Here is a 25,968-nt window from a genome sequence, read left to right on the forward strand (position 1 = left end):
GCAGTATTCATGAAACTGTGTGTATGTTTTTTTTTTAACAAAAGCCCCACATTTTGCATTAAAAATTCCTCTTTGGGTGCAAAATGCAAGCTGTTCTGTGTAATGCCCGGCTTTTTTGCACGAGGAAAACGGTGGGGATATGTTTTTGCACGCGAGTCCAAAATGCACACGTGCGCGCGCACACACACAAACCCACCCAGAGGCTCTTATAATCTTGCGTGCTGGAGGAAAATGTAGACTTTTTTTCCGCCCTCACCTCTGAGAACAAAATACTGTAATCAAAGATTTATGACTTGTTTGTCGACTAAATAAGGGCTTCCAGCCGGCCTCTAGCCGTGTACTAGTAGAGCTATCGTATTTCATACACACTTAAATTTTACTCTGAGTATTATAGAAATGATGACAACATCACCTTACAACCCCCTGCCCTCCCGTATAGATTTAAAAAACCCAAGAGGCTTCTTGGCATTTGCCTTATTGTAACAAATTTCCCAGTGTTTCTATTTAACATTTCACGTTCAGGACATCTGTCAATTTCGGTTTCTGTCACTTCCCCGTATTAAATCCATCCCATTCTCCTTTAGCATCAGTCTCTCTGTGTGTGTGTTTCAAAACTCCCATTGACATCTGTTCATATTTATATAAATAAATGTATGTATTTACATTTAAATAGACACATATATTTATTCTAATATCAGTACTGGGTATGTTTTCTTTTTCTTTCTTTCTGATTTGATTTGTTTACTTTTGTTTTGGCAAGCAATTCCCATTCAGCCCATGCATTTTTGAACATTATTTTCCAGAATAAAAGGATATTTCTGTGCCCTTAAATGCAAGGCTCAAATGCATTTTTTTAAAATTAGACGTTTTCGTCCCAGATTTATATACATCCAGAGACTTAGCAGACATCTGCTGAATAGCTCAATGGTTTCAGTCTCCGGCTGCAGAGCCAGAGGTTGGGAGTTCGATTCCCCCCCCAGGCCTTCCTGACAGGGGCTGGACTGGATGATCCAGAGGGTCCCTTCCAGCTCTGCCGTTCTAAGATTATTCTATATATGTAGATCTTGGGCAGAATCCTGTTGTAGGTTTACACCAGCTTCAGTGCAATGGTGTAAATAACAATGGCAAATTGTCATTAATTAACTGGCGGCTGCTCACATGCCTAGTCACATGCTGGTCCTGTGACTTGGTGAAAGACCAGCAATGCAACTCTTAGCCTGATAATAAGTAGCAATTTGTCACCAGCAGAAATCCACACTGGGATTCTGACCCCCATACAATTTACAGGAGCCATCACATTAAGTGGTGCCTCGCATTACGACGTTAATTCGTTCCAGTGAAATTGCTGTAGAACGAAAACGTCATAATGCGAAAATAAAAAGCCCATTGAAACTCATTGAAACCCCTTCAATGCATTCCAGTGGGCTGGAAACTCACCGTCCAGTGAAGATCCTCCATAGGGCGGCCATTTTCAGTGGCTTTCTTGCGAGGAATCCATCCCAGAAAACAACGGGGAGCCATTTTATTTACCTGGTGGCCATTTTGAAACCTCCAATCAGCTGGAGGAAAATCGTCGTTTTGCGAAGACTCAGTTCCCGAAGCAGGGAACCGACCATCGCAAAGCCAAAAACCCCTATTCAGACCATTGTTTTGCGATCACAATTGCGATCGCAAAAAGTTTGTCGTAATGCAGTTTCGTCGTAATGCGGGGGAATCATAAAGCGAGGTACCACTGTATACACATATATACCCCTGTAGACTGTGCTGGATAGCTCAGTGGTTTAGGTCTCTCTTGGGAGTTTGATTCCCACCCTGGAACTCCTTGACAGGGGCTGGACTTGATGATCCAGAAGGTCTCTTCCAATTCTGCAATTCTAAGACAAATGGGATGATATTACCAGTTTTGGAAGTGCGGGTTAGGAGGCTGGTATAAAAATGCAAAATGGGTAAACATTTCCCCACCCCATCTTTTTGCACCACAATTGTCTGAAATTCTTGCTGGCCTGGCTGGTTGGAAGAAAAAGTAACCATCCCCAGCTTTGAGCAGGACAGGTTGATACAACTGGCACCTGACAATTCATGTGGTGTGGGTCTGCATGGACAGGCGTGCACACCTGACCCATGAATGTCCACCTTGACACCTAGCATGGGGAAGTACATGCAAGGTTCCAGTGCATGTTAAAAGTCACATATATCTGCACATAGAATCTCTGCAGTGACAAGCTGTTGATGGAGTCTGAAGCAAGAGGGGGCCCGCTTTGCAGCTGTTGTCGCAGACAAAACCCCAGAGCCTCTGTCTGGGGTGGGAGGGAATTGAGGGTTTGCGGAGGGAGGGGGCTGTTGGTGAATTACGGCTCTATGGATCTCATCTTTTCCTTGCAGCTGCTCCTGCCACGAAGCAGGGAGGGGGGGGGGTTGATCGGGATGGGAACCCCATTCCTTGGTTTTGCTCATTGGAAGCCACAGGACTGTGGAAGCGTCCAGGACGGTGGGGGGGGGAGAGTTTGGAGAAACAAAAGGGGTAAAGCGCTGGAACGGCTTCTACTATCAAGGGAATGAGATTGGGGTCAAATTACACAGAAGGATTCTCTTCTCCAGACGGGGATCAAAAGAGACCTGGTTTTCCCAAAGAGGAGGAGGGGGTGGGATAGAGGATGGATCAAGGAGTGCCAACATCTTCTGGGAGGCAGAACAGTGAGAACTGACACTGTGCAAAACCTACAGACCTCGAAACGCGGGACCGCCGACGATGGGGTTGTGGCTGACTCCATAGGACACAATTATCACTGCTCTTTATTCATATTTACAAAGGCACAGTTAGAATCTTTCTAATAATTCACACTGAACCCCCATGTTTCTCTGTCGTGGTGACGTTTCTGCTGGGTCTGCTGTTCAGTTTCGGCTCACGGCTGATGTGCAGGCCGAGGGCCTGGATCTCCCTCGTTTTGGTTCATCATCCTTCTGTCAGACTTCCAGCGGATAGCTGGAATGGGGGAACGCCTTCCGAAACAGAAGTAACCTGTGCCAGGTCTATAGATGAAGGACTGACCTCCTTGAAAGAGAACATATATCCACCCTGAGCGACTTTCTTTGACTGAATGTGAGGGCTTCCATGCCCCACTTTTCTCTCTGGTTCCCATGCCTCCAGAAATCATCTTTTTTTCCTCTTCTCTCTCAGGCTGTCCGTCAGGGATGTTCAAAGCCAACCAGGGGGACGAGGGCTGTATCCACTGTCCTATCAACAGCCGGACCACCACGGAAGGAGCCACCAACTGCGTCTGTCGCAACAGCTACTACCGGGCAGACTCTGATCCACTGGACATGCCGTGCACTAGTACGTTGGTTACAAAGGGAAAGGGGACAAAGCTAAGAGGAAGGTGCTGACCATTTTCTAAAGGAGGGGCAAATGGGTACATCTGCCCACAGTGTGGGAACCAGGTCAGCTCCTATCATGCACAGACTGTGTCGGTAGTTTTGAGAAGCACTCTTCACAGAGCCTAATAAGCAGAGAGACTAGTAGTCCCCTAATCCCTTGCAGCTCCCATGGAGTTCAGACACTCCTACCCATTTCCTTCAAGCAAATAGTGGTTCCAAGAGGAGGTTCCAAGATGTAAGTACTGAGATTCTTCTGAAGACTTGGATTTTTTGGCTTCAGCTATCAGAATTCTAGCTGGTGGGGCTCCTAGCAAATTCTGTGAGCTGTACTCCAATAAATACAAAAGCCTCGTACCCCAGTATTACATATGTCTGAGTCTTTGTGTATAAATACAAAGAAATACATGGTTGGTCACTTTTGAAGTCCGCCCATTATGGTGAGGTCCATAAAACCACATTTGGTTGTGCAATCAGCCACACAACCAAGCACGCTACTAAGGAGGCACTACGGCACCTGATCAATTAGCCACAATTAGCCACAACAGCTTACACAGACTTTTAGCAAACACTTATAGGACTCCAGCCGTCCTTTATAAAAACACATCACTTTCAAAAGGAGGAAATTAACAGGACATTTTTTCAGAGCACCAATAAGTTCAAAAATTGTGAGAGAAGTACAACATCAATAAAGAATTGAAATACGGTCATCAAGGCTTAGTGCGTGACACTATGTCAACAGTAAGGCCCCCTCCCAAAATCAACAACATTAAATGATGCTGCCAGTAATGGTCTTCCTGTACCCCAAGGTTCTCCAGAAGCTTGACATAAATGAAGGTCAAAAGATATAAGATGTTCTCATAAGCCAATTCCCTCTTGTCTCCTCTTGAGGAGACTAACAGCCACAAAGCAAAGGTGCTAGGGAAGGGCTCTTCCTCCTCGTTATCCAATTTTACCTTGAAGTGCAGATCTCCCATTTGTTGGTAAATGAGAACTGGCCAGTAAAAATGTGTCCTACATCGTTAATTGGACACACTCTAACCCATTGGTTCCCAACCTTGAGACCCGAGATGTTCTTGGACTGCAACCAGCAGAAATCCATGCTGGGATTCTGACCCCCATACAATTATAGGAGCCATCACATTATATACATATATACCCCTGTACACGGTGCTGTATAGCTCAGTGGTTTAGGTCTCGGTTGGGAGTTCGATTCCCCCACTGGAACTCTTTGACAGGGGCTGGACTTAATGATCCAGAAAATCCCTTCCAACTCTGCAGTTCTAAGACAAATAGGATGATATTACCAGTTTTGGAGGTGCGGGTTAGGAGGCTGGTATTAAAATGCAAAATGGATCAACATTTCCCCACCCCCGTCTTTTTGCACCACAATTGCGTGAAATTCTTGCTGGAAGAAAAAGTAAACTTCTTGGACTGCAACTCCCAGAAATCCTGGCCAGCACATCTCGTGGTGAAGGCTTCTGGGAGTTTTAGTCCCAAGAACATCTGGGGTCCCAAGGCCGGGAGCCACTGATCTCACCTAATGGGGAACCTCTGCTTTCTTGCCGTTTCACTTTCTCCCCCTCTTCTCCCCACAGCGATCCCATCCGCCCCGCAGTCCGTCATCTCCAGTGTGAACGAGACTTCTCTGATGTTGGAGTGGAGCCCTCCCCGAGACTCTGGCGGCCGCGAGGACCTGGTCTACAACATCATATGCAAGAGCTGTGGGTCGGGCCGGGGGGCGTGTACCCGCTGTGGGGACAACGTGCAGTTTACGCCGCGCCAGCTGGGTCTGACCGAGCCCCGTGTTTACATCAGCGACCTCCTGGCCCACACGCAGTACACCTTTGAGATTCAGGCGGTGAATGGCGTCACGGACCAGAGCCCCTTCTCACCTCAGTTTGCCTCCGTCAACATCACCACCAACCAGGCGGGTAAGGTTAGGTGCTGGAAATACGTACAAACAGGCATTTCTGAGGTTTTTTTTAATATAGTATTTTCCACCGGCGGATAAATGAATCAGTGGATACTGACTGCACAGATAGAAGGGTCTTACTGTACTTCCAAGGATTTCGTGGCACTCCCGACTGGTTTTGGCAGTGCCGCAGGGTGACATGCCTCCCAGTTTGGGAACCACTACCTTGAAAGATTAACCGTTTTATCCAAGCATCCGTTTTCATACACGGTGGCCCACATTTCAGCCAGGGATTTCTCTGCGTGATCTGCATTTGAAGAAGGCAACTGTGCAAGTTGATGCAAAATGCAACTCGTTAGTCATGAAGATGCCACAACATTCCTGGCTGTTCTTCCTTCTCAAAGTCCATTGGGGAAAAGGGCCCTACGCATGTGTAATGTACCTAAATCGCATGGCCATGCTTAGATGCAACATCTCATTCATTGAAAACATAAGTGGTGGCATGTGCCATAGTGACAGCCTGCTTAGATTACTGTAATGTATTTTATGGGGAGCTGCCCTTGAAGACTGTTTCGGAAAGTCTGATGGTCCAAAACTACTGCATCTAGATTATTGACTAGGGATGGTTACAGGGAGCGTGTAGGTTCCCTGCCATACCAGTTCTGGTTGTTGTTAATCATCTTCTGGTCCCGGTTCACAGTACTGTTTATGATCTATAAAGCCCTAGAGGTCTTAGGTCCAGTCTGTATGAAGGATCATATCCCCCTCTAAGAGGTTCCCCAGGTTTAAAGACCTTGCAGGGAAACCCTTCTCTTGCTCCCACCGTCCTCCCAGGCAGATCTGCTGAGGACTCAAGAGAAGGTCTGTTTCCAGCCTGTGGAACTCCCTTCCACTGGAGTCTTGGTTGGCCTCCCTCCTTACTGTTCTTCCATAGGCTTGGCAAGCTGTTTGACACTGGTTGGGCTGCGGAGAGAGTTTTTAACTCTGCTTTTCTTTTCCTCCTGAAAACTATTTTTACTGTAAATGTGTTTCCCTTCCCACTGTTTTTGTTTCTAGATTGTTCTAATTGGGACAATTGTAGAATTTTAATTCATGTCATTATTTTTTCCTGCTGCCATTTTTTTAATCCTGGAACTGGGGGAAATGCTGGATAGCGACGAAGTGAAATAAAGACATAGATAGACAGATATATTTTCAGACACACACAAAACACAGATTAGTGCAGCCTTCATCTAACTGCAAAGAGAGGATTGTCAAAGTAGCATATAACAGATGATTATTACTCTTAAGCAGTGCTTCAGAGTTTCTCAAGCACATCTCCTTGGACACTATGAGTAGTAAGTAGGCACAGGATAAGAGAAAGACTGGGCTGGGGAATTCTCTAGTGCTCAGTCCTTCTACTAGTGGAAAGATTCTGGCCCAGACATTTTTCAGTGGTTGCTGCTGGTGCTGTGAACAAAGGTGGATCCAAATGTCCACATTTATATGTGCATTCATGAATACAACTTTGGAGTGTTTACAAGCTCGCATGCTGCCTTTAGTAGAGGTGGTTTTCTGGACTAGGGCACCTGTCAATCTATCCAGGTCTAACCAATCATTCCTTCCCACCTCTGAATTCAAAGAGGGCCCCGCCTCTCTGCTGAGTGTTCCTTTCCCTCTCTTTAGTCTGTTAGAAGGCTGTTCTTTGTTTTGCTGTCTATCTGTTCACAACCGAAAGCAATGGAATATTCTTACGCTTTCTCCTACTAATGCCTCAGAGTGAGTTTTTGAGATTTTTGCATGCCAGTTCAGGAGAAAGAGGTGGACTCTGGAGACGTTATTCTCTTCCATGAATCTCTGTTCTTTGACTGTATAGCAGAAAGGGAATTTGATATAGATTCTCCCAGAACACCCGTGTCTAAATGTGCATCAGGGCATCTTTTTGATTTCGGAGTCCTGTGATCATAACGCTAAGGACGTGGAGATGCCCATGAATAATTAAGTTCCTGTTTTCATGGTAGTGGTCGAGGAAGTTGGTTACTGAATCAGTAATCAAAACCCAGAAAGACCCCAAATACGTTCCCTCCCTCCACAGCCATAAACCAGAAAAATGAACAGCGAACCGATTCCTTTTTTCCCCCCCGGAAGTTCGTGATTAACCACGAACAACGAACCAGCCCCGATCCATCATTTTCTGGTTTGGGCCCTTCTCTACTTTATTGTAAGCTGCCCAGGGACCTTTGGGTAGTGTGGGCAGCATATAAGATAAATAAACAAACATTCGAACTGCTATGCCAAAATAGCTCAGAGTTTTTACAGACCAAATCCTGCAAGCATTATTGGCATCACCTGTATTCCGGCAGGAGTCCGTCGCCTCGCCCCTCACGTCTTACAATTAATCACTCTCGAGTCTCATCTCTTATAGCTCAGCCAGGCAGCAATGACTGTAATCCTCCTCACCTTTGCAGTGAGATGGGGTGATGGTGCGAGGGCGGGCGCTGTCGTATCGGGGGACACAAAAGCCCTCTTCCACTGAGCTTTCATCGTCCACCACCTCCTCCTCCTCCTCTTCCTCCTTCCCCCCCCCCCCACATCTCATGCTCCTGCCTGGCCCAGCCTTATTATATGCCGAGCTTCAGCTCCCAGACTTGGGAGATGCCCCCCTCTTAATGCGCCTATTCATTAGCGCGAAACAGTAACTGTCGGCTCGCTAATTCTCCCATAATTAGAGGCAGGATTCTTTTGCAGGCTTTCCTCACCACCCCGGCTGTCTTGATGTTCCTCATTAGCAGCTGGAAATGGAAGCTGTGGAGACAAAAAAAGGAAGGAAAAGAAGAAAAGGGGAAGAGGAGGGGGGGAAATCCTGCACGGCACTGAGTGGGGAGGGGGAGAGGATAGCTACAGGGGAGAGTGGGGGCATTTTGCCTTCTATGAGACCCATGGCCGTAAGAGGCAGATCTTTCCCCTATTCCACCCAGGCAACATGATCTATTCCAAGCCCAGAAATGTGGGGTTTTTTTAATCCATTTTTTTAAAAAATAAACAAGTGGGAAGGGCACGAAAATCCAGTTTCTGTTTTGAATTAGGGGTCTTTGGGGGAGTGTATTGGAGGCTCATCCTCGTCTGTGGCATAGAAGGAGCACAATTTTTAATCCAAGAAAAGCTGCTGACGGTCTCCTCAGTGATCTGGGAGCTGCAAAGGCCACCTTTGGTGCCACCTGTGACACCACAGACCATTGTTGATGTTTTCGTGTTGGGTAAAAATGGCCTCTTAATTTGCCCCAAATCCAGTGTCAAGCCCAAAGAGATTGATCCCTGGGATCGCACAGCTTGCCCAAGGCTACACAGGCTGGCTCTTCTCTCAGGAGGCATAATAAGGGACCAAACTCCCAGTGTCTGGCTTCAAAGCCAGATATCTAAACCACTGAGCTATCCAGCTAGCTAGGTAGAGAATACACAGAAGTGCCTTACCCTTCCCTTCCTCTAGGGGTGCTCTGGGACTGTGCAGCTGGCCCAAGGCTACCCAGGCTGGCTTTTTCCCCGACAGACACTGTAAGGAATCAAACTCCTGACCTCTGGCTCCACAGCCAGAAGCCTAAACCACCGAGTTGTTAGAGCGGTGAAAAGTTGTCCAACGGGGAGATATTTCCTTAAATATTTTCCCAGAAAAGGCACGTTCTTCAGCTGTTCAAAGGGAGAAATAGAGAGGAGAGAGACACGGTGATAAGAACGAGGAAAGAAAATAGGCAACTCCCACTGAAGAAATTTGGATTGGTTTGTACCAAATGAAATTATAACCCAATTCGGCCTTTAAGGAGCTGCGTGGCATCTAAAAGTCCCCGCTTTTCCCACGTCCATTTTGATACCGAACATGAAAGTGCAACAGACAAAGGCGACTGAACTGGGGTACCTTCTCCTTGTGGCCCAGCTTTGGGGTTCCCGTTGATATGAAAATCCAACTCAAGCAGAAACGTTCAAACTCATTTTTAAATTATCAGTGTTGTTTTTAAGGGACGCGGTGGCGCTGTGGCCTAAACCGCAGAAGCCTCTGTGCTGCAGGGTCAGAAGACCAGCAGTCGTAAGATCGACTCCACGCGACGGAGTGAGCGCTCGTCGCTTGTCCCAGCTCCCGCCAACCTAGCGGTTCAAAAGCATGCAAATGCAAGTAGATCAATAGGGACCACCTCGGTGGGAAGGTAACAGCGTTCCGTGTCTAAGTCGCACTGGCCATGTGACCACGGAAGATTGTCTTTGGACAAAATGCTGAGTCTATGGCTTGGAAACGGGGATGAGCGCCGCCCCCTAGAATTGAACATGACTGCACAAAAATTGTCAAGGGGAACCTCTTTAGCTTTACCTATTGTTTTAAAATCAGACACTTTTTTTGAGAGTTGTTCACATCTTTAACGACAAACAGCTTGGCATCCCCTTCCAGGGCATCGGGTTCTGTTGGGCAAAAGTTTTCATTGACTGCAGCCCGGCATCTTCAGATGTGACAGCTTTAAAAATCTGATTTGTGATCTGCACAAGCAATTCTCAAATTGATCATGCCCCCAATCCGCGTCATGAATAACGCTGCATTCTTCTAATGAGGTCAGAGCAGAAGTGGAAGACGGAGGACAAAAAAGCATTGGAACTGCCCCTTTCCGATGTGGCCACATGAAGGCCAATTGAATGCATAAGTTTGCAAGAGTTCATTGAATGTAATGAATATAAATCCAAAGGACTGCAAATGTCCTGATTTCTATCATATGTATTTATGGACTGGGCTGTGGGGTTGTGGAATGAGCAGAGGTATAAATACCAGTATATATTCTAGTGCCTGAAATGACAGACAGATGGACGGATGGAAACAATTTAAAATCAAACAATTAAAAAGACCGAAATGAAACATTCAGACCTTAAAAACATTAGCACTGCTGCACTAAAACCATTGCATTAATGACATGAAGTATGAGCGCCTTAAACCCATGATGCTCAACCACCAAAGGCTCTAGTAAATGTGTCTTGCCTTGGTACCAAAATGATGCCACTGTCGGCATCAATCAGTGATCCAGTTGCACTTATTGGGATGTTTAGGCAAAAGCATAATGTGGAGGCAGTTCCGGAAGGGGAAGATGTTCAATGCTTAGGAGCCTTCCGGTGTGGTGGTTCAACAGCAGTACTGCAGTGAAGACTCTGCTCATGATTTGAGTTTGATCCCAATGAATTCAGGGAGTTGGCTCAAGGCTGACTCAGCCTTCCGTCCTTCTGGGGGTCAATAAATCGAACGCCAAGGTTCTTGTTGGGGAGAGAGCGGAATGTAATGTGTAGCCGACATCATTGGAAACCGTCCAGAGTTTCATAAGCACTGTTTGTCAGTCGTTTCCAACTTCACGGGCACAGAACGATAATGAGCAGACCGCCTACTCTCTTCTGCACAAATTTGGTGATGGGATAGTGTCGTTTTTTTCTGTGTATTCTTCCAAACTCAGGCGTTGCGTTCTGGTACACCTTTTTAATCTGGCACTCTGACATGTGAGATTTTTTAGCCCACACTTCCCAAATGGTGTGTGTGTGTGTGTGTGTGTGTGTGTGTGTGTGTGTGAGAGAGAGAGAGAGAGAGAGAGAGAGAGAGAGAGAGAGAGAGAGAGAGACTGGGGAAAGTAGTTCATAGTTAACAAAGCTTAAGCCTCCGTATCCATCTGCTTCTCCCAGCCTGCTGGGTCTTCCCTTCTTCCCCCTCGGCTTCCCCCTAACCCTGACCTCAATGCACAGCCGTGTCTGCTAGATGGTAATTGAAAAATACCAGAATTTTCCCTTCGCTCCCTGGTGGCCCACGGTAACCCGATGCCCAGGGAAGGAGTGAAGGTTTGAAAGGAAGAATCCGGAAGACCTCCGGCAGCATCATCATCCGCCCTCTGTGCTCCGTCTCATTCCCCCGGCCCTCTTGGGGGATCGGGCTTTGGTGGGCTCCGCCGGGTCCTCCCGAGACCCAAGACGAGTTATGGGGGATTAAGATGATCAGAGACGGAGTCGGCTGCTCGTAACCCAAGCCTGGGGACTGAGGCCTCGTCGGGCGAGGAGCCCCTTTGATTTGTCTGGGACAACGACGGGCTGGGCTGGGCTCTTCCTGGGGGGGTTCAGCTTGCTCGGCAAGCCTGGCAGCTGATGGAGGGAGACAGAGAAGGGGGGCTCATGTGTGGGGGTGTGTGTGTGTGAGGCGGACAGTGGGATGGATTGGCGCTGGCCGGGTTTCAAGCATGAAAGGGGAAACCGGAGAAGGGCCACAGTTTCATGGCTAGCATGTGGTCCGGGACTGTCGTAGACAGCATGTCAGGAGACGCCGCCCCTCCCCAACCCACCCACAATGAGACAAGCAGCCTGAGGGGGGGTGATGGTTGGACTCTTCCACGGCTCATGCTCGCAGCCGAGCATTAAAGAAGGGAAGCGCTGGGGCATCGGGGAGGTCTCTCACTCCTCCATTTTTATAGGTTCCCAGACAGATCAGGGATACCTCACAGACAGCGGGCTGGGTAACTGAGCGGTGGAGGCATCAGAGGTTGGGAGTTCGATTCCCCCACTCCTGGGAGAAGAGCCAGCCTGGGTGGCCTTGGGCCAGCTGCACAGTCCCACAGCACCCCCTGGAGGAAGGGAAGGGTAAACCACTTCTGAGAGGACTCTGTACCTGAAAAATCCTGCAAAGGGTCTCCTTAAGTCAGAACTGACTTAACTGCACATGAGGAGGAGGAGGAGGAGGAGGACATATCAGGAGATCTGTCTAATTTAGATCCTGCTTTCTCCTCCCCTTTTGAGAGGCTGACAGTTTCACCCGGATGTGTGATAAGGAAGGAGCCACTTAATGATTCAGAATGAATAAGGAGGTCCCTTGGCTGGAAATCAATCAATCAATCAATGGGTGTCAATGTTCCATCCTGGACAAGCTTTTTGTTTCTGTACAGTGGTGCCTCGCTAGATGATGATAATCCATTCCACCGAAATCACTGTCTAGCAAAATCATTGTCTAGCGAAAAGCAAATCATCGTATAGCGCAAATCAGTTTGCGAAGCAGGGACCAAACATTGTCGAGCGAAATTCCCCCATAGGAATCACCGTTTTGCGAATCGCTATAGCGATCGCAAAAAGTCAATGTCTAGCAAAAAAACTGTCATGCGGGGTAACTGTCTAGCGAGGCACCACTGTATTTGTTTTCTTTGCCTGTCTGTTTCTTCTTCCAAAGTTCAAACCGGTTTCGGGAGCGCTTCCCCCCCAGAAAGAGAAAGCCTGAGCAGAAGCAGAAAACCAAGCTGGTTTAAATCCCGGTTCTAACACCCAGACCTTTGAAACATAATCAAGAAAAGGTTCTGTGTTTTTCTTTCCCCTCTGCCTGTCTTCAGATCCTGTGCTGTCCGAAGCTTGTACAGGCTCTGTGCCGTTTCGGTGGGCTTTATAAACTGTTTGACGGCCAATACATAAAGCTGCTTTTCTCACAAACAAGGGGGCAAGTGATCAGAATAGGCACAGACGCTGAAATATCGGGGCAAACGGCCTTTAAAATATCACAGCCCAGTTACCCTCTGCTCCTTTATCCGATCCTGTCACCCCAGGAGAACACAAAGCCGCTGCAAAATTTCGCTGGCACGGATTTCTGCTGCCTTGACAGTTCCCTGCTGTGGCGTGTCAGTTTAATCATAATGAATGGCCATGAGCATCGCACAGCCTTTCGACAATTAGCGCTCTTTTCCCAGACATCGTAAACCTCGGTGACCTGGATCACACCGCGGAGCGCACACGGTTTTTTCGGCCCTCTGCTAGGGAGGGGCTGGGCGGGGAGGGATGTGATGAGGACAGAAGGGCAGTGGGATCAAGAGTCCAGCCCGGTCAGGATGCGTCCGGAGGCAGGGGTGTGCATGTGTGTGTGTGGAGGGGGGGAGTGGAAGACCATCTGGCTTGGGTGGGGTGAGGGAGGTGGCTTTGTAGCCATCATGACCCTGACGATGAGATTCCGCTTGGCGGTTTGGCCAGTGTGAAGGACGCCAACGTTTGGAGAGGGGGCTTTTGAGACGACAACGCCCCAAATCCCCTGGCTTGAATAATAATTTTAAAAAGTCACACACACACATTTGTTGCCAGGTGTCATCAAATCACTTCTGACTTATGGCAACTCTATGAATGAGCAATCTCGAAAAATGTCCTGAACAGCTGGGCTCAGCTCTTGTAAATCTAAACCTGTGGCTTCCCTTAGGGAGTCAGTCCATCTCCTTTTTGATCTTCCTCTTTTCCTGCTGCTTTCCACCCTTTCCCAAGAGAGTAAAGAGGAGCTAAAATGATGTGGAGCAGTGGTTGCCAACCTTGAGCCTCCGGATCTTTTTTGGACCACAGCTCCCAGAATTCCTGCCCAGAACAGCTCGCGGTGAAGGCTTCTGGGAGTTGGAGTCCAAGAACATCTAGGGACCCAACGTTGGGAGCCACTGCTTGACCTAATGGGCAATCTCTGCTTTCCTGCCATTTTCAGAAGTATCTCAAGCACTTTTTCTGCACAATGTTCTACCTGTTCACAGGATCATTGACTTACTCATTGGCCTCTTTTCCTTATAGCTCCTTCGGCCGTGTCCATCATGCACCAGGTGAGCCGGACAGTGGACAGCATCACTCTCTCGTGGTCGCAGCCTGACCAACCCAACGGAGTCATCCTGGACTATGAGCTGCAGTACTATGAGAAGGTACAAAAGGGAAGGGGTGGAATTGGGGGAGTCTCCTCTTCCCCAGGAGACATCCTGGATTAGAACCAGAGGACAGAGCACTTAATGGAGAATTAAGGAGGGGCAGGATCTGTTTTTGATCATCCCAGAGTGCAGGACACATAATAACGGGCTCAAGCTACAGAAAGCCAGATAATGACCCAAGCTACCTGAAGCCAGACTTAAGCCCAAGATCAGGGGGAAAAAACTTCTTAACCGCTAGAGCAGTACGACAATGGAACCAATGACCTCAAAAGGTGGTGAGTGCTCCAACGCTGGAGGCATTCAAAGGAAAATTGGACAACTATCTGTCAGATCTGTTTTTATTTTGATTCCTGCTTTGAGCAGGGGGTTGGACCTGATGGCCTTATAGGCCCCTTCCAGCTCAATTATTCTGTGATTCTATTAATTTTCCAAGCTCTTTTGGAAAATGATGTATCTAGATACAGATCTTTTAATGGTGTGGCTGTCTCTGACGTACATGGAAGAAACTGTGAAATGCCAAGTCCCTCAGTAACCTTATCTCCAAAGAGAAGCCATAAAGTATGAACATCAGGTCCAGTTACACGGAAGTCAGATTTCATTTGAATATCAAGAAAAACTTCCTAATTGTAGGAACAGTATGACAGTGGAACCAGTTACCTCGGGAAGTGGTGAGCTCTCCAACATTGGAGACATTCAAGAGAAAGCTCAACAGCCATGTGTCAGATATACTTTGACTTTGATTCCTGCCTTGAGGACTAACTCCGTTAGTCTATGACGCTATGATCATGTGTTCAAGATCCTTCAACTATGAATTCCTGGACCAAATCACCCTTGATGGGCCCTTCCAAACTCTATAGTTTTGTGATTCCAAATGAGCAAGGAATTCTGACTTCTGAAGCAGCAACATTACTCTAACCCCAACACCACTCTGAAATTAGGAATGAAGTTTGGGAGAAGCTTAAATGGATTTATGTACAAAACATGTGAGTTCTATTCAGCCCCATCACACTCCTCTCAGTTCAGACTTTGTAAAAATCCAGGCATGTCTCCAGTCAAGGGATAGTGACGTGGGAAACGAACCCTAAAGCAAATTCTGCAACCCTAAAGTCTAGCCACCCTTGTGGATTTTATTCAGGCCACCTCTCTAAATGAACCAAACTGATTCACAGTCGAGAGATTAACGGATTAGGACATGGTTATCTGTTGGATTTCACTCATCTCCGAATCCTGTTACAGTTCAGGGCTTAGAAAAAGTACCTTCATTCATATTTAAGGGAAAATGCATGCTAAATGCCTATTTTATGTAAAATGCATATAGAAATGCATACTGTGTGACATATATATATATATTTAAAAATGACATGGATTTTCATGGTGCTTAAATAAAAAAATACAATTGTGTGTGTGGACAGATTGATGCATAAATACAACATCCAACGCTGACGTAGACAAAAAAAAATTGTAATCCAGGCACAGTAAAGTATTACTTTTGGTAGGAGGTGGGAAGAAGATGTTACATGTCTTGATCTCCCAAGCTGAACCTTTGTTTCCATTCCAAGGATTGTAGAATTAGAGAGTGTGTACTCGGGGCAAATGTATTTGTGTGCGGAAATCTTTGGCAGGCAAAAATGCTGAGGCAGGGAATTGGAGAGGCAGTGCGCGTTCGCCAGATGCGAGAAAGGAGTGTACAATCTGGAAGGACAAGAGGGGGATTACTTGGTAGGGGAGCTAATTAGAAATATGGATGAAATGAAACAACACCCGTACACTTTTCCCAAACTCCGTGGACAGGTCTCCTCCCTTCGTCCCTCCAAATGACCTATTTTTGGTTCCCTACAGGCCCGGGGAAGCTGGGGGTGGGGCCCACCATTTGAGCCGATAAATAGGCCCTGACCTATATTGCCTCCCCTGGAGCCCTGGCCGTACCCGACTCTGCCCTTTCTCCCAGGCAGATCAGAAGGGGAGGGGGCGATTTGCTTGTTCCTTTGGACATGTCCAGTGTGGGTGAATGAACACACGTCATGGTTGTTGGTGATGGTGGAGAATCAAGAGTCTTCTGCTACGGCCACCTTGTTTTGTTGATCGGTTGTCTGTTTGCCTGACAGGAGCTTAGTGAGTTCAACGCCACTGCGGTTAAGAGCCCAACAAACACTGTGACGGTACAGAACCTCAAAGCTGGCACCATTTACGTCTTCCAGGTGCGGGCACGCACGGTGGCAGGTTACGGGCGCTTCAGTGGCAAAATGTACTTCCAGACCATGACTGAAGGTAAGAGCCAAAAGGATGCCTTCTTAGGCCAGGCTGTCGTCTGGCTCATATTCATCACTGCTTGCTCACGTGGCCAAGGTGAAAATCTGTGCCCTGGTAACACAAGAGTAAAACAAGGGGGCTGCACGTGGGTTCCCAGCCTGTCTTTTGTGGGCCTTGGGCAGTCCATTTGGAAAGAAAACTCCTGAAAGATGCAGCTCACCGCTCCCGGCAGTCTCAAGTGTCGGCAATTCTTGCTTTATTGCTCTTGGCAGAGTGTGAAATTTTGTCTAAAATCCTCTACCTACACAGCCAAAAATGTTCAGGGACCTATAGAGCAGAATTAGCTTCAAGTCTTCCCTCAGTGGACCCCGCCCCTTAGTGTTTTTTTTCTCATCCACTGACACTCACTCTGGGACATTTGGTAAGAGAAAGAGTAAAAAGTTCTGCTTACTCTCAGAACTTGAGAAGATGTATATTTTGTCTTTTTCTCCACAAAGCAGAACTGAACTCTATCCCACTTCCACTTTTAAAAAACTCATGGTGTGGGGCATGTATTGGGAGGCATGTTCAGAGAGACAGACTTTCCTCCCAGATCTTCAGAGCTTGTCTACCCTGGTGCAACTGCCCAGATTTCTTTTGATTCTCTCGCAGCTGAATATCAAACCAGCATCCAGGAGAAGCTCCCCCTCATCATTGGCTCCTCAGCAGCTGGCCTTGTCTTTCTCATTGCACTGGTGGTCATCATCCTTGTCTGTAACAGGTAAGGAGGCTATGGTGTGGTCACTGGAGGATGGGGGAGAGAGTGAAAATGGAACATTTGGGGGGGGAAGAGACTGGGTTTGGGCCAAGGCAAAGCAGCAAAAGATGTGTGTGGAGACAGCTGGGTCATATCTCTCAGCCCTTGATTATGATGATTTTAGGATTTTAAAGGTGCTTAAACACTCTTGACAAAGGATGTAAATCTCCCTGCTTCTTACTCCCTTTGAGGGGCAGGAGTGGGGAATCAGTTTGTCTACTCTCCCTAATTTTTCCCACATCCAAGTCATGCAGGAAAGCTCTCACTGACCTTCAGGAAATCTTAGGAATATTTCTGAAAGTTTTCAGAAACCGAAAGCACCTATCCTGCTCAGGATATAGCCATCCCTGCACAGGACATGGCTGTTCCTGTGTAGGATACGAGAATTCCTGTGCAGGATTTCCGTGATGTAAGATGGGGGGGAAGTGAATAACTTTGAGGAGAGGTTTTACCTTTTTTGTATGGTAATGGCCAATGTGGGGTGGCATGTACACCCCGTGACAAAACTCCATTTTGGAATACAACTCCCCAAATTCCTCATGTAGGTTAGGGGATTCCAGGGTGCATACTATTTAAAACTTAAGTACCTTACATTCAGTGGGTTTGTCCATTGTGTATATTATATGGGTGAGTCTTATGGTCCAGAGGCTGATTTTCAGGCCTTCTATCCAACTAGACATGACACAAAGTACACTTCTTTCATAAAACGTCTTTGAATGGAAGTGGGGTTAGGAAGATTGCCTGAGACCATGCTTTAAATTTATCCTGGAGGCAGCCATCTTTGATCTTTGGTCAAGGGATTTTTTTAAGGCATTTGTGTGGCTTGCCAGCAACCATAGTTCACATCCATATTGTATAGACAGCTGTTGCAAGTCAAGACAGAACTGATGGATAGCTCAGTGCTTTGGACCTCTGACTGTGGAGCTAGAGGTTGGGAGTTCGATTCTCCATGGGGCCTCCTTGACAGGGGCTGGACCCGATGATCCATAGGGTCCCTTCCAGCTCTCATGTTCTAAGATGATGATGAATATTATTATTAATGAACCTAGTTTGCTGCTGCTGCTCCCGTTTCTCACCTCCTCAGCTGATCAGCCACTCTTGTTTGATTTTTCCCACCTCCTCGGCTAATCTCCCAGTCAGGAGCAAGAGCCCAGGCTTCTCTGCCCCGCCCTTTTCTCTGATTGGGTGACCAGCCAAGAGGGTGGGGCAGAGAAACTTAAGCTCTTGCCGGGCACTGGAAGATCAGCTGAAGATCACGGAGGCTGGGCCTGGAGAGTGGCTGATCGAACCAGAGGAGGAAGAAACACCTTTACAAACTGGATGAACCGGTGCAAACCCATCGAACAGGCAAGCACAGCCTTTGCGTTGGGGTGTCATGGGGACGGGAGGACTTGGTGGGGAAAGCGGGGAGTAGCTGCAGACAGGGAGGAGGGCTGTGTCTCTGGGCTAATTGCTGAAGCCCAGCCTTGCCCCCCTGCTTTGCTAGTCCATCTGCCTCCCGCTCAGCACGATGCTCTCCTTCCAGAAGACGAGGATTTGAGCGTGCAGACTCCGAGTACACCGACAAGCTGCAGCATTACACCAGCGGCCACAGTATGTACCCTCCAGAGTGTGCAGAGCCCCGGGGGGTGAGATCCGGTGTGATGCGGTGTGGTGCGTTGGGCAGTTTGTTCTTTGGTTTACTTCAGTGCCTGGAGGGGAGGGCTTTACTCTATATCACTGGTTACTCTACAACCTCGCATGCCCAGGTTCACTGGTTACTCTACAACCTTGCATGCCCAGGTGTTCTTGGACCGCAGCTCCCAGAAGCCTTCACCAATAGCTACAATGACCAAGATTTTTGGGAGTTGCGGTCCAAGAACACTTGGGGACCCAAGGTTGGGAACCACTGGTCTATATTATTTTAACTCCTTTGTCTCTCTTGGTCGTAAATTGGGAGAGTTCTCTCTCTCTCATTTTGGACTACAACTCCCAGAATGCCTAGCCAGGCAGAATGGGCCGGTTGTTCATGGCGGTCCACACCAGTCATTGGACTTTCCCAGGCTATATTTTGGGCAAACTGGGCTCTACCCAGGATGAGTCAGTAGAAACTAAACCCAAGTAGAAACAGCATCAGCAAGAAAACACTTCCCTAACACCCTGGCCACAAATTAACGAATGCTGAAATTAATGAATGCTGAAATTAACCAAGCATTGGGGTAACCATGAGTGGGTGTGGGGTGATAATTTATGTCTGAAAACATTACGCGCTGCCCTCAGCTCCCACAACAAACCCAAGTTCTCAGATCCTTTCGGGTTTCCGAGCTGCAGATAAGCTCTCAAGGGGCGCCTTTCTGTGGTGCACTTATCCAAAGAGAAATGGGCGGAAACCAAAATAACACCTTTTTTAAAAACCTTAAAACCAGAGTCTCCCAAACTTTTTCCACTCGTGGGCCCTTTGACCCTGCTGGCCACTGGCCACAGCTCTCCCCATAGGATACCTTGGGTGACGAGGGAGAAGGGAGGGGAAAGCCTGGCCCACACCATCTCCGTCCGCCATTTTTCTTTGTTCATGGCACAGGACCGGGGGCAGTGATTGCTGCCGGACTTGGGAGGTGGCGTCGGCAGCCACGAAGAGCTTTAGATTGGATGAGACGGCAGCAGGAGGCGAACAGAGAGAAGAGGCTGCGTCTTAAAATTGAAAACAATAATGGTTGGCGGGTGGGGCGTTCCGGGACACCCCTGGCTGATTTTGGTGGCCCCTCAAAGTGCCATGGCACATGTTTTGGGGAACCACTGCCATTAAACTCTTATTGCTAATACTCGATCCTTCAGAAAAAGCCTTTGGTGGTGTGTGAGAAGAACCCTAGAAAAGCTTTAGGTCTTATCCCTATATACTGTGGAGTTGAGCAGGTTGAACGTGATCCTAAGCCTTCTCACCCAGTTTTATTGAGGGAGGAGTGGGGCAGGACCCCCCACCCAAGGGTTGATCTCCTTAGCGTTAGGGGAAGGGTTCGAATGTGACGAGTGAGGGCAATGGACAACACAAGTCTACCTTTTTGCTACCCCTGAGCAGTGACACCTGGCATGAAAATATACATTGACCCTTTCACCTATGAAGACCCGAACGAGGCCGTCCGGGAGTTTGCGAAGGAGATTGACATCTCGTGTGTCAAAATTGAGCAAGTGATCGGTGCAGGTAAGAACCACCGAGAAGTGGGCGGGGAGGGAATGGAACACAAAGTCTAGCTTCTCACCAGCGCTGGCTGCCCCTTTCTGGACTTTTAAGTCCAACAACGTCTTTAAGTGACTCCAAAACAGAAGCAAAACTGGGGGCAGGTGAATCTCAGGGGAACTGGATAGCATCCTCCATCTCTCTCTGCCTGTCTTGTTTCTTTTTCCTGTGATGAAGAGCACACCTGTCACGTTTTTGTGACATTGTTCACTTTGGCGCTCCTCAGAAGCTGCCACGTTGCTGTTCCTTTTCCCGAAAAGCACAGGACCTAGCATTTACTCTGTGCAATTTTGGGAAAGAACGGCTGCAGTTGCACAAAACGGCACCCAACAGTGAGAACCACAATTTTTCCCCCCAGACTCTTTCTCTAAAATGATGCTACATCCAGGGCATCTTAGTGAGAGATGGCTAGAATCATAGCATCATTGAGTTGGGAGGGACCTATAAAGACATCAACCTCCTGCTCTGTGCAGGAGTCAAAGCAGATCTGACTGAGGGTGGTCCAATTTTCTCTTGAATGCCTCCAGCACTGGAGCGCTCACCACCTCCCGAGCTCATGGGTTCCATTGTCATACTGCTCTAACAGTTGAGAAATTTTTTCCCTAACTTCAGCCTAAATCTGTCTTCCTGTAGCTTGAGCCCATTATGACGTGTCCTGCACTCTGGGATGACTGAGAACAGATCCTGCCCTTCCTCTGCAGGACAATCAAGTAGAGAAGGACCACTCATGGTTGTTTCCCCCCCCCCATAAATCAGTTTCCTTAACCCCTTCAAAAAGCACCCCAATGACCCCCACCTTTTGCCTCCTGCAAATGGAGGATCTCTGATCTCTGTTTTCAGCACCCGCTCTTCCATTCCAGGGGAGTTTGGCGAGGTGTGCAGTGGCCACCTGAAGCTGCCGGGCAAGAGGGAGAGCTTTGTGGCCATCAAGACCCTGAAGTCAGGTTACACGGAGAAGCAGCGGCGGGATTTCCTGAGCGAAGCGAGCATCATGGGCCAGTTCGACCACCCCAACGTCATCCACCTCGAGGGAGTCGTCACAAAGAGCACTCCTGTCATGATTGTTACTGAATTTATGGAGAACGGCTCGTTAGACTCCTTCCTTCGGGTACGCTCCTAAAGGAAGGGGGCCGGGGAGATGGGAATTCTTTCTCCATGGGGACGCCTGGTAGTGAAGGTTCCCTGTGACTTGTCCATACTGCCCAACAAAGATACACTTGAAATGTAGTGTAATGAGTAGGAACAAATTTACTTTATTGGTATATTGCAATGATTCCCAACCATTGGTTCCCAAGTGTCCTTGAACTGGGACTCCCAGAAGTCCTCGCCAGCAGTTTTAGTCCAAGAACATCTGGGGACCCCAGGTTGGGAACCACTGGAATACCGAGCAAGCACTTCATCGTGACTTCCAAAAGTTGTTTTCTGAAGGGTTTTCTAAGCCCTCTGTCCAGTTATTTTGATAGGAATTTTCCATGTTTTGTGGCATTCTATAATCAGCCCTTTTTGTCTACTGGAGATATAAGGTGTCAAGGACCAAAAGCAAGCATCTTGAGGGGAGTGACCTCAACAGAAGGGAACTATGGATGTGCAAGGGTGGGTGTGTATTTGGGGAAGATTACATCTCCCTTCTGCTATCTAGTGAGGATCATGAGGAAGTGGCTTGTCTTTTCATCTCCTCAGTTTGTGTAATAGGCTTTTTGTCAGATCCTATGTTTTGGGTGGACAGACGTCAGAGTTAGTACCGGGCAGTGTTTCTTACACATCCCTTTTTGTACTGTATTTGGCTTCTGTGCCTTTTTGCATCACCAGTTTGCCTTCTGCAACATGTTTGTTTTGTTATTGGCCCTAACCCACACGGCAGCCATTTTGGGAAGAAGCACCTTCGGTGGGGCCCATAACCCATATAAAAATGCCTAAGGCAATGGAGCCACCTGACCTCAGAGTGGCTAGTGTGAAGCGCTCATTTATCTTGGAAACCACAGAGTTGTCTCTTCTGACCAGCCATGAACCTTGCCCTTCTCTCTTGTCCTTCATTTTCTCCCCTCAGCAAAACGATGGGCAATTCACCGTGATCCAACTGGTGGGCATGCTGAGGGGCATCGCCGCTGGCATGAAATACCTGGCTGATATGAACTACGTCCACCGTGACTTGGCAGCGCGGAACATCCTGGTCAACAGTAACCTAGTCTGCAAGGTCTCGGACTTTGGCCTGTCCCGCTTCCTGGAGGATGACACCTCAGATCCGACGTACACCAGTGCTCTGGTAAGATGCAGGAAGGGAAGCTGTTGGGTGGTCCTAGACAATGGGCTGAATCAGGTGCCACTGAGTCATATCCAACTTATGGTGAGCCAAGTAGGGATCCCAAAACATGTGAGACATTTAAGGAATGGTTCAGCTGGTTGGAGAGCACAGTGAGGTAGGTACGTAGCTGCCGAGCCAGAGGTTGGGAGTTCGATTCCCCGCTGGGCCTCCTGAAAGTAGAGCCAGCCTGGGTGGCCTTGGGCCAGCTTTCTTGGAAAACCATAATCCCCTCCACAACACTAGAACTTCTCCTGGCCCTGGAAAGGAAAGCTTTGAAAATGGACTACTTGGGACTACAGCTCCCAGGTTCCTCCCACCGAGAGGGACAACTGGGTGTAGTAGTCCAAGAACTATTGACCTAAAGCCAAGGCTATTAGAGTAGACCCAATGCTGATTGGTAAGTCAACACTTACCTTGATTGCAGTCGATTCTGTGGCTCTTCTCTAGATGGGACCAGCAGGGGGTGCAGGCCGTTGTTCCCAGGTTTGTGAGAAACAATGACCGAAGAGGGCACCTCATTTCCTGCAATCTGAAACGGGGCCTTCAGAAAGACTTCGTCGTTTCTTCCCTGTGCTATCCCTCTGCCATACTTCTGTGTCACATTTCTGCCAGAGCCCCGAAAGGTCTAGCAGAAACATCTGGTGAGCCACTTTTGGGGATGCTGGAGTTGTGTTTACTTCCAGCCCTTTTTGTGTTTCAAATCAGATTTTTCTAAGGGCACAAGGACCCTGTGTGAATCCAGCAACCCGCATCTTCTCACCAACCACGGGTAGTCCACAGCTTTTGTTTCACAGTGCAGAGAAGTGAGGAGTCACAACCAGGCACATTTTCCCAGCCAAGAACACACCCAGAGGGAACATTTGTCTTGTCTTGTTCACTTTCCTTTAATTTTCCTTGATATCGAACTGTTTACTGAGGCTCTTCTCTAAACTGTTGCCTACCACACCAGTGCTCGCAGAGTTTCACCTTCATTTCAACAGAACAAATGAGCCTTTAACAATTGCATAACCGGCAGAACTGTGAAGGATTTTCCTCCCTCTGGCATTCTTGGAAAAAGCGCAAGCTTCTTCGCTCCTAATGCTTGCACACTGTCTTCTGGAAAACATCAGGTGCCCTTTAACAGTTATAGGGAGACAGCCCCTCTGTTTCTAGAATGTGTGAAGAAAAACAGAGGGAGAAAATATGATGATGATGATGATGATGATGATGATGATGATGATGATGATGATGATGATGATGATGATGATGATGATGATGATGATGGTGGTGGTGGTGGTGGTGGTGGTGGTGATGATGGTGATGATGATGATGATGATGATGATTATCATCATCATCATCATCATCATCATCATCAATGTCGACATTTAGCAGACATTTAGTTTTTTGGCTAAAATGTGGTTTTGAAACCACTCAGTGTTTTTGTAATTTTGATTGACTATGTCTGGTATTTTTTTAGTAATAAGAACAACGCAACAACTCTGGAACTTCAAAGCTGGAAGGGACCCTATGGATCAATGAGTCCAGCCTCTGTCAAGGAGGCCCAGTGGAGAATCGAACTCTCAACCTCTGGCCAGAGACCTAAGCCATTGACCTATACAGCGGTTGCAGATGGGAGGGAGTGTTTTCATGTGCTTTGTTTACTGGTGCCTTAGTGCTAAGTACAAGAAGTGCCATAGCGCTTAACTACTTAGAATTATAGAACCATAAAATAATTGGGTTGGAAGGAGCCTGTAAGGCCACTGAGTCCCTACATTGAGTCATGGGTTCCATTGTCGTACTGCTCTAACAGTTAAGAAGTTTTTTTTTCTGATCTTCAGCCTAAATCTGGCTTCCTGTAACTTGAGCCCATTATTATGTGTCCTGCGCTCAGAGATGATTGCAAACAGATCCTGCCCCTCCTCTGGATGACAATCTTTGAAGTATTTGAAGAGGACTATCCTATCTCCCCTTAAGTCTTCTTTTCTCAGGGCTAAACATGCCCAGTTCTTTCAGTCTTTCCTCCTAAGGTTTGTCCTCCAGTCCCCTGATCCTCCTTGTTGCCCTCCTCACTCCAGTTCATCGGCATCCTTCTTAAAGCACCGTGTCCAGAACAAAACAAAAAATATTAAACCCAGGGTTTAGTGAGAGAACCCACGAAGAAAAAGCAAATGAAGGAACTCGTGTAGCAACAAAGTGGGATAATAGGAACAACATCTGCAGGATTTCTGTTAAGATCACTGCAAAGCCTAGTTACCTAAAAGGAACCAGATGCTCTGTATTGGATGAGTTACACTGCCTCTGATAACCTTCGTCGTGCAAAATGAATGGCTGGGAAGAATCATCTCCTTGAGATGCAAGTCAGGTGAACCAGGGAGCACTTTATCTAGGTCATCTTTCTGCAGGAATCTCCCACCCCCTTCTTTTTGACAGCACACTGACATTTGCAAAAGACACAGGTAAAGCTTCCAAATGCACTCTGCCTCTTAATGCGGACGTTCCGCGGCCAACATTAAGAATTCATCACGCTTCCTCCTGAATAAGCAGCGAGCGTGTTGAAGGATCACCGACGCTAGCCGTGAAGCTTCCACCACTGTGGATTTCTCTACAGTTAGTGTTGTGTGTGTGTGTCTTTGTGTGCTGGAGCAAGAGTAGATTAGAACAGTGAAAACCCGCAACCTGCTTTGTTCTGGCCTCCCTTGAAAAAAAAGGCCATTTACAGAAGACGTCTGGATCACACCATCTTCAACATTTTGATATATGCAAGCAATCTGCTCATTCTTTCTGGGGAGATTCGTGGGAAGAATACGGCCATCTCTTTTTACTCCTCCCAGCACACTGTAGGATAAGTTATCAAAGTAATTAAAATGCATACACAGACATTCAGGAATAACTGATCTCAGAATTTGGACAAATTATTTATTGGGATCCCAGCTCCCAAAATCACCTTTGGCTCGGAGCCGCAGCGCAGAAGAAATGAAGAACTTTTCTAACTGATGTTCCAAACATTTGTCTGTTCCTTCCACTTACCTGAAAGTAAGAAATATTTGAGAAACGAGCATGCAACTGCTTATTGTTTTATAATTTTCATTTTGCTATATGTATATGTTATTCTTTATTTTGTCTGGAAGCCACCTAGAGTGGTCACAATGACCAGACAGGCGGGGTATAAATAAAATTAAACAAATAAGTTACACATGGAAAGTAATATAAAGCGGAGAATAAAGTTACTTCTTTGGTATATTGAATCTTATTTACAAATTATTCTCAGAAGCCCATTTTAAGGGCATTCTGAAGCATTTAAATGCATTTATTCAGGAATGTTGTCATGTTTTATGCAATCTTGAGTTTCTCTCTCTAAGTATTTAAGAACTCCCACAAATGGATGGTGCTGGGTAGCCCCATACTAAGCCATAAGAACTGTATGTTTACTCATGCAGAACAATAGATTTTTCATTA

At 47.3% G+C, this 25,968-nt stretch overlaps 1 protein-coding gene across 8 annotated transcripts in view; it reads left to right on the forward strand.

Moving 5' to 3' along the window:
• The first annotated feature begins 1,772 nt into the window (after window positions 1-1,772).
• Window positions 1,773-25,968, forward strand: part of EPHB2 (EPH receptor B2) — a 37,029-nt gene continuing 12,833 nt past the window's right edge. Inside the window, exons 1-9 of one of the 8 annotated variants that reach the window (XM_078379122.1) lie at window positions 1,773-3,334; window positions 4,971-5,306; window positions 13,844-13,968; window positions 16,077-16,239; window positions 16,873-16,981; window positions 18,504-18,670; window positions 20,073-20,195; window positions 21,092-21,339; window positions 22,279-22,494. In XM_078379122.1, coding sequence (XP_078235248.1) covers window positions 3,139-3,334; window positions 4,971-5,306; window positions 13,844-13,968; window positions 16,077-16,239; window positions 16,873-16,981; window positions 18,504-18,670; window positions 20,073-20,195; window positions 21,092-21,339; window positions 22,279-22,494 — 1,683 coding nt within the window. In that variant the 5' untranslated portion in view covers window positions 1,773-3,138. Of the gene's footprint in view, window positions 3,335-4,970; window positions 5,307-13,843; window positions 13,969-16,076; window positions 16,240-16,872; window positions 16,982-18,503; window positions 18,671-20,069; window positions 20,196-21,091; window positions 21,340-22,278; window positions 22,495-25,968 lie in introns of all 8 variants that reach the window. The other 7 variants (XM_078379125.1, XM_078379126.1, XM_078379123.1 and 4 more) reach the window with 7 other exon arrangements.

This window comes from Pogona vitticeps, chromosome 7 (assembly GCF_051106095.1).
Source record: "Pogona vitticeps strain Pit_001003342236 chromosome 7, PviZW2.1, whole genome shotgun sequence".
Classification (NCBI taxonomy): Eukaryota; Metazoa; Chordata; class Lepidosauria; order Squamata; family Agamidae; genus Pogona; species Pogona vitticeps.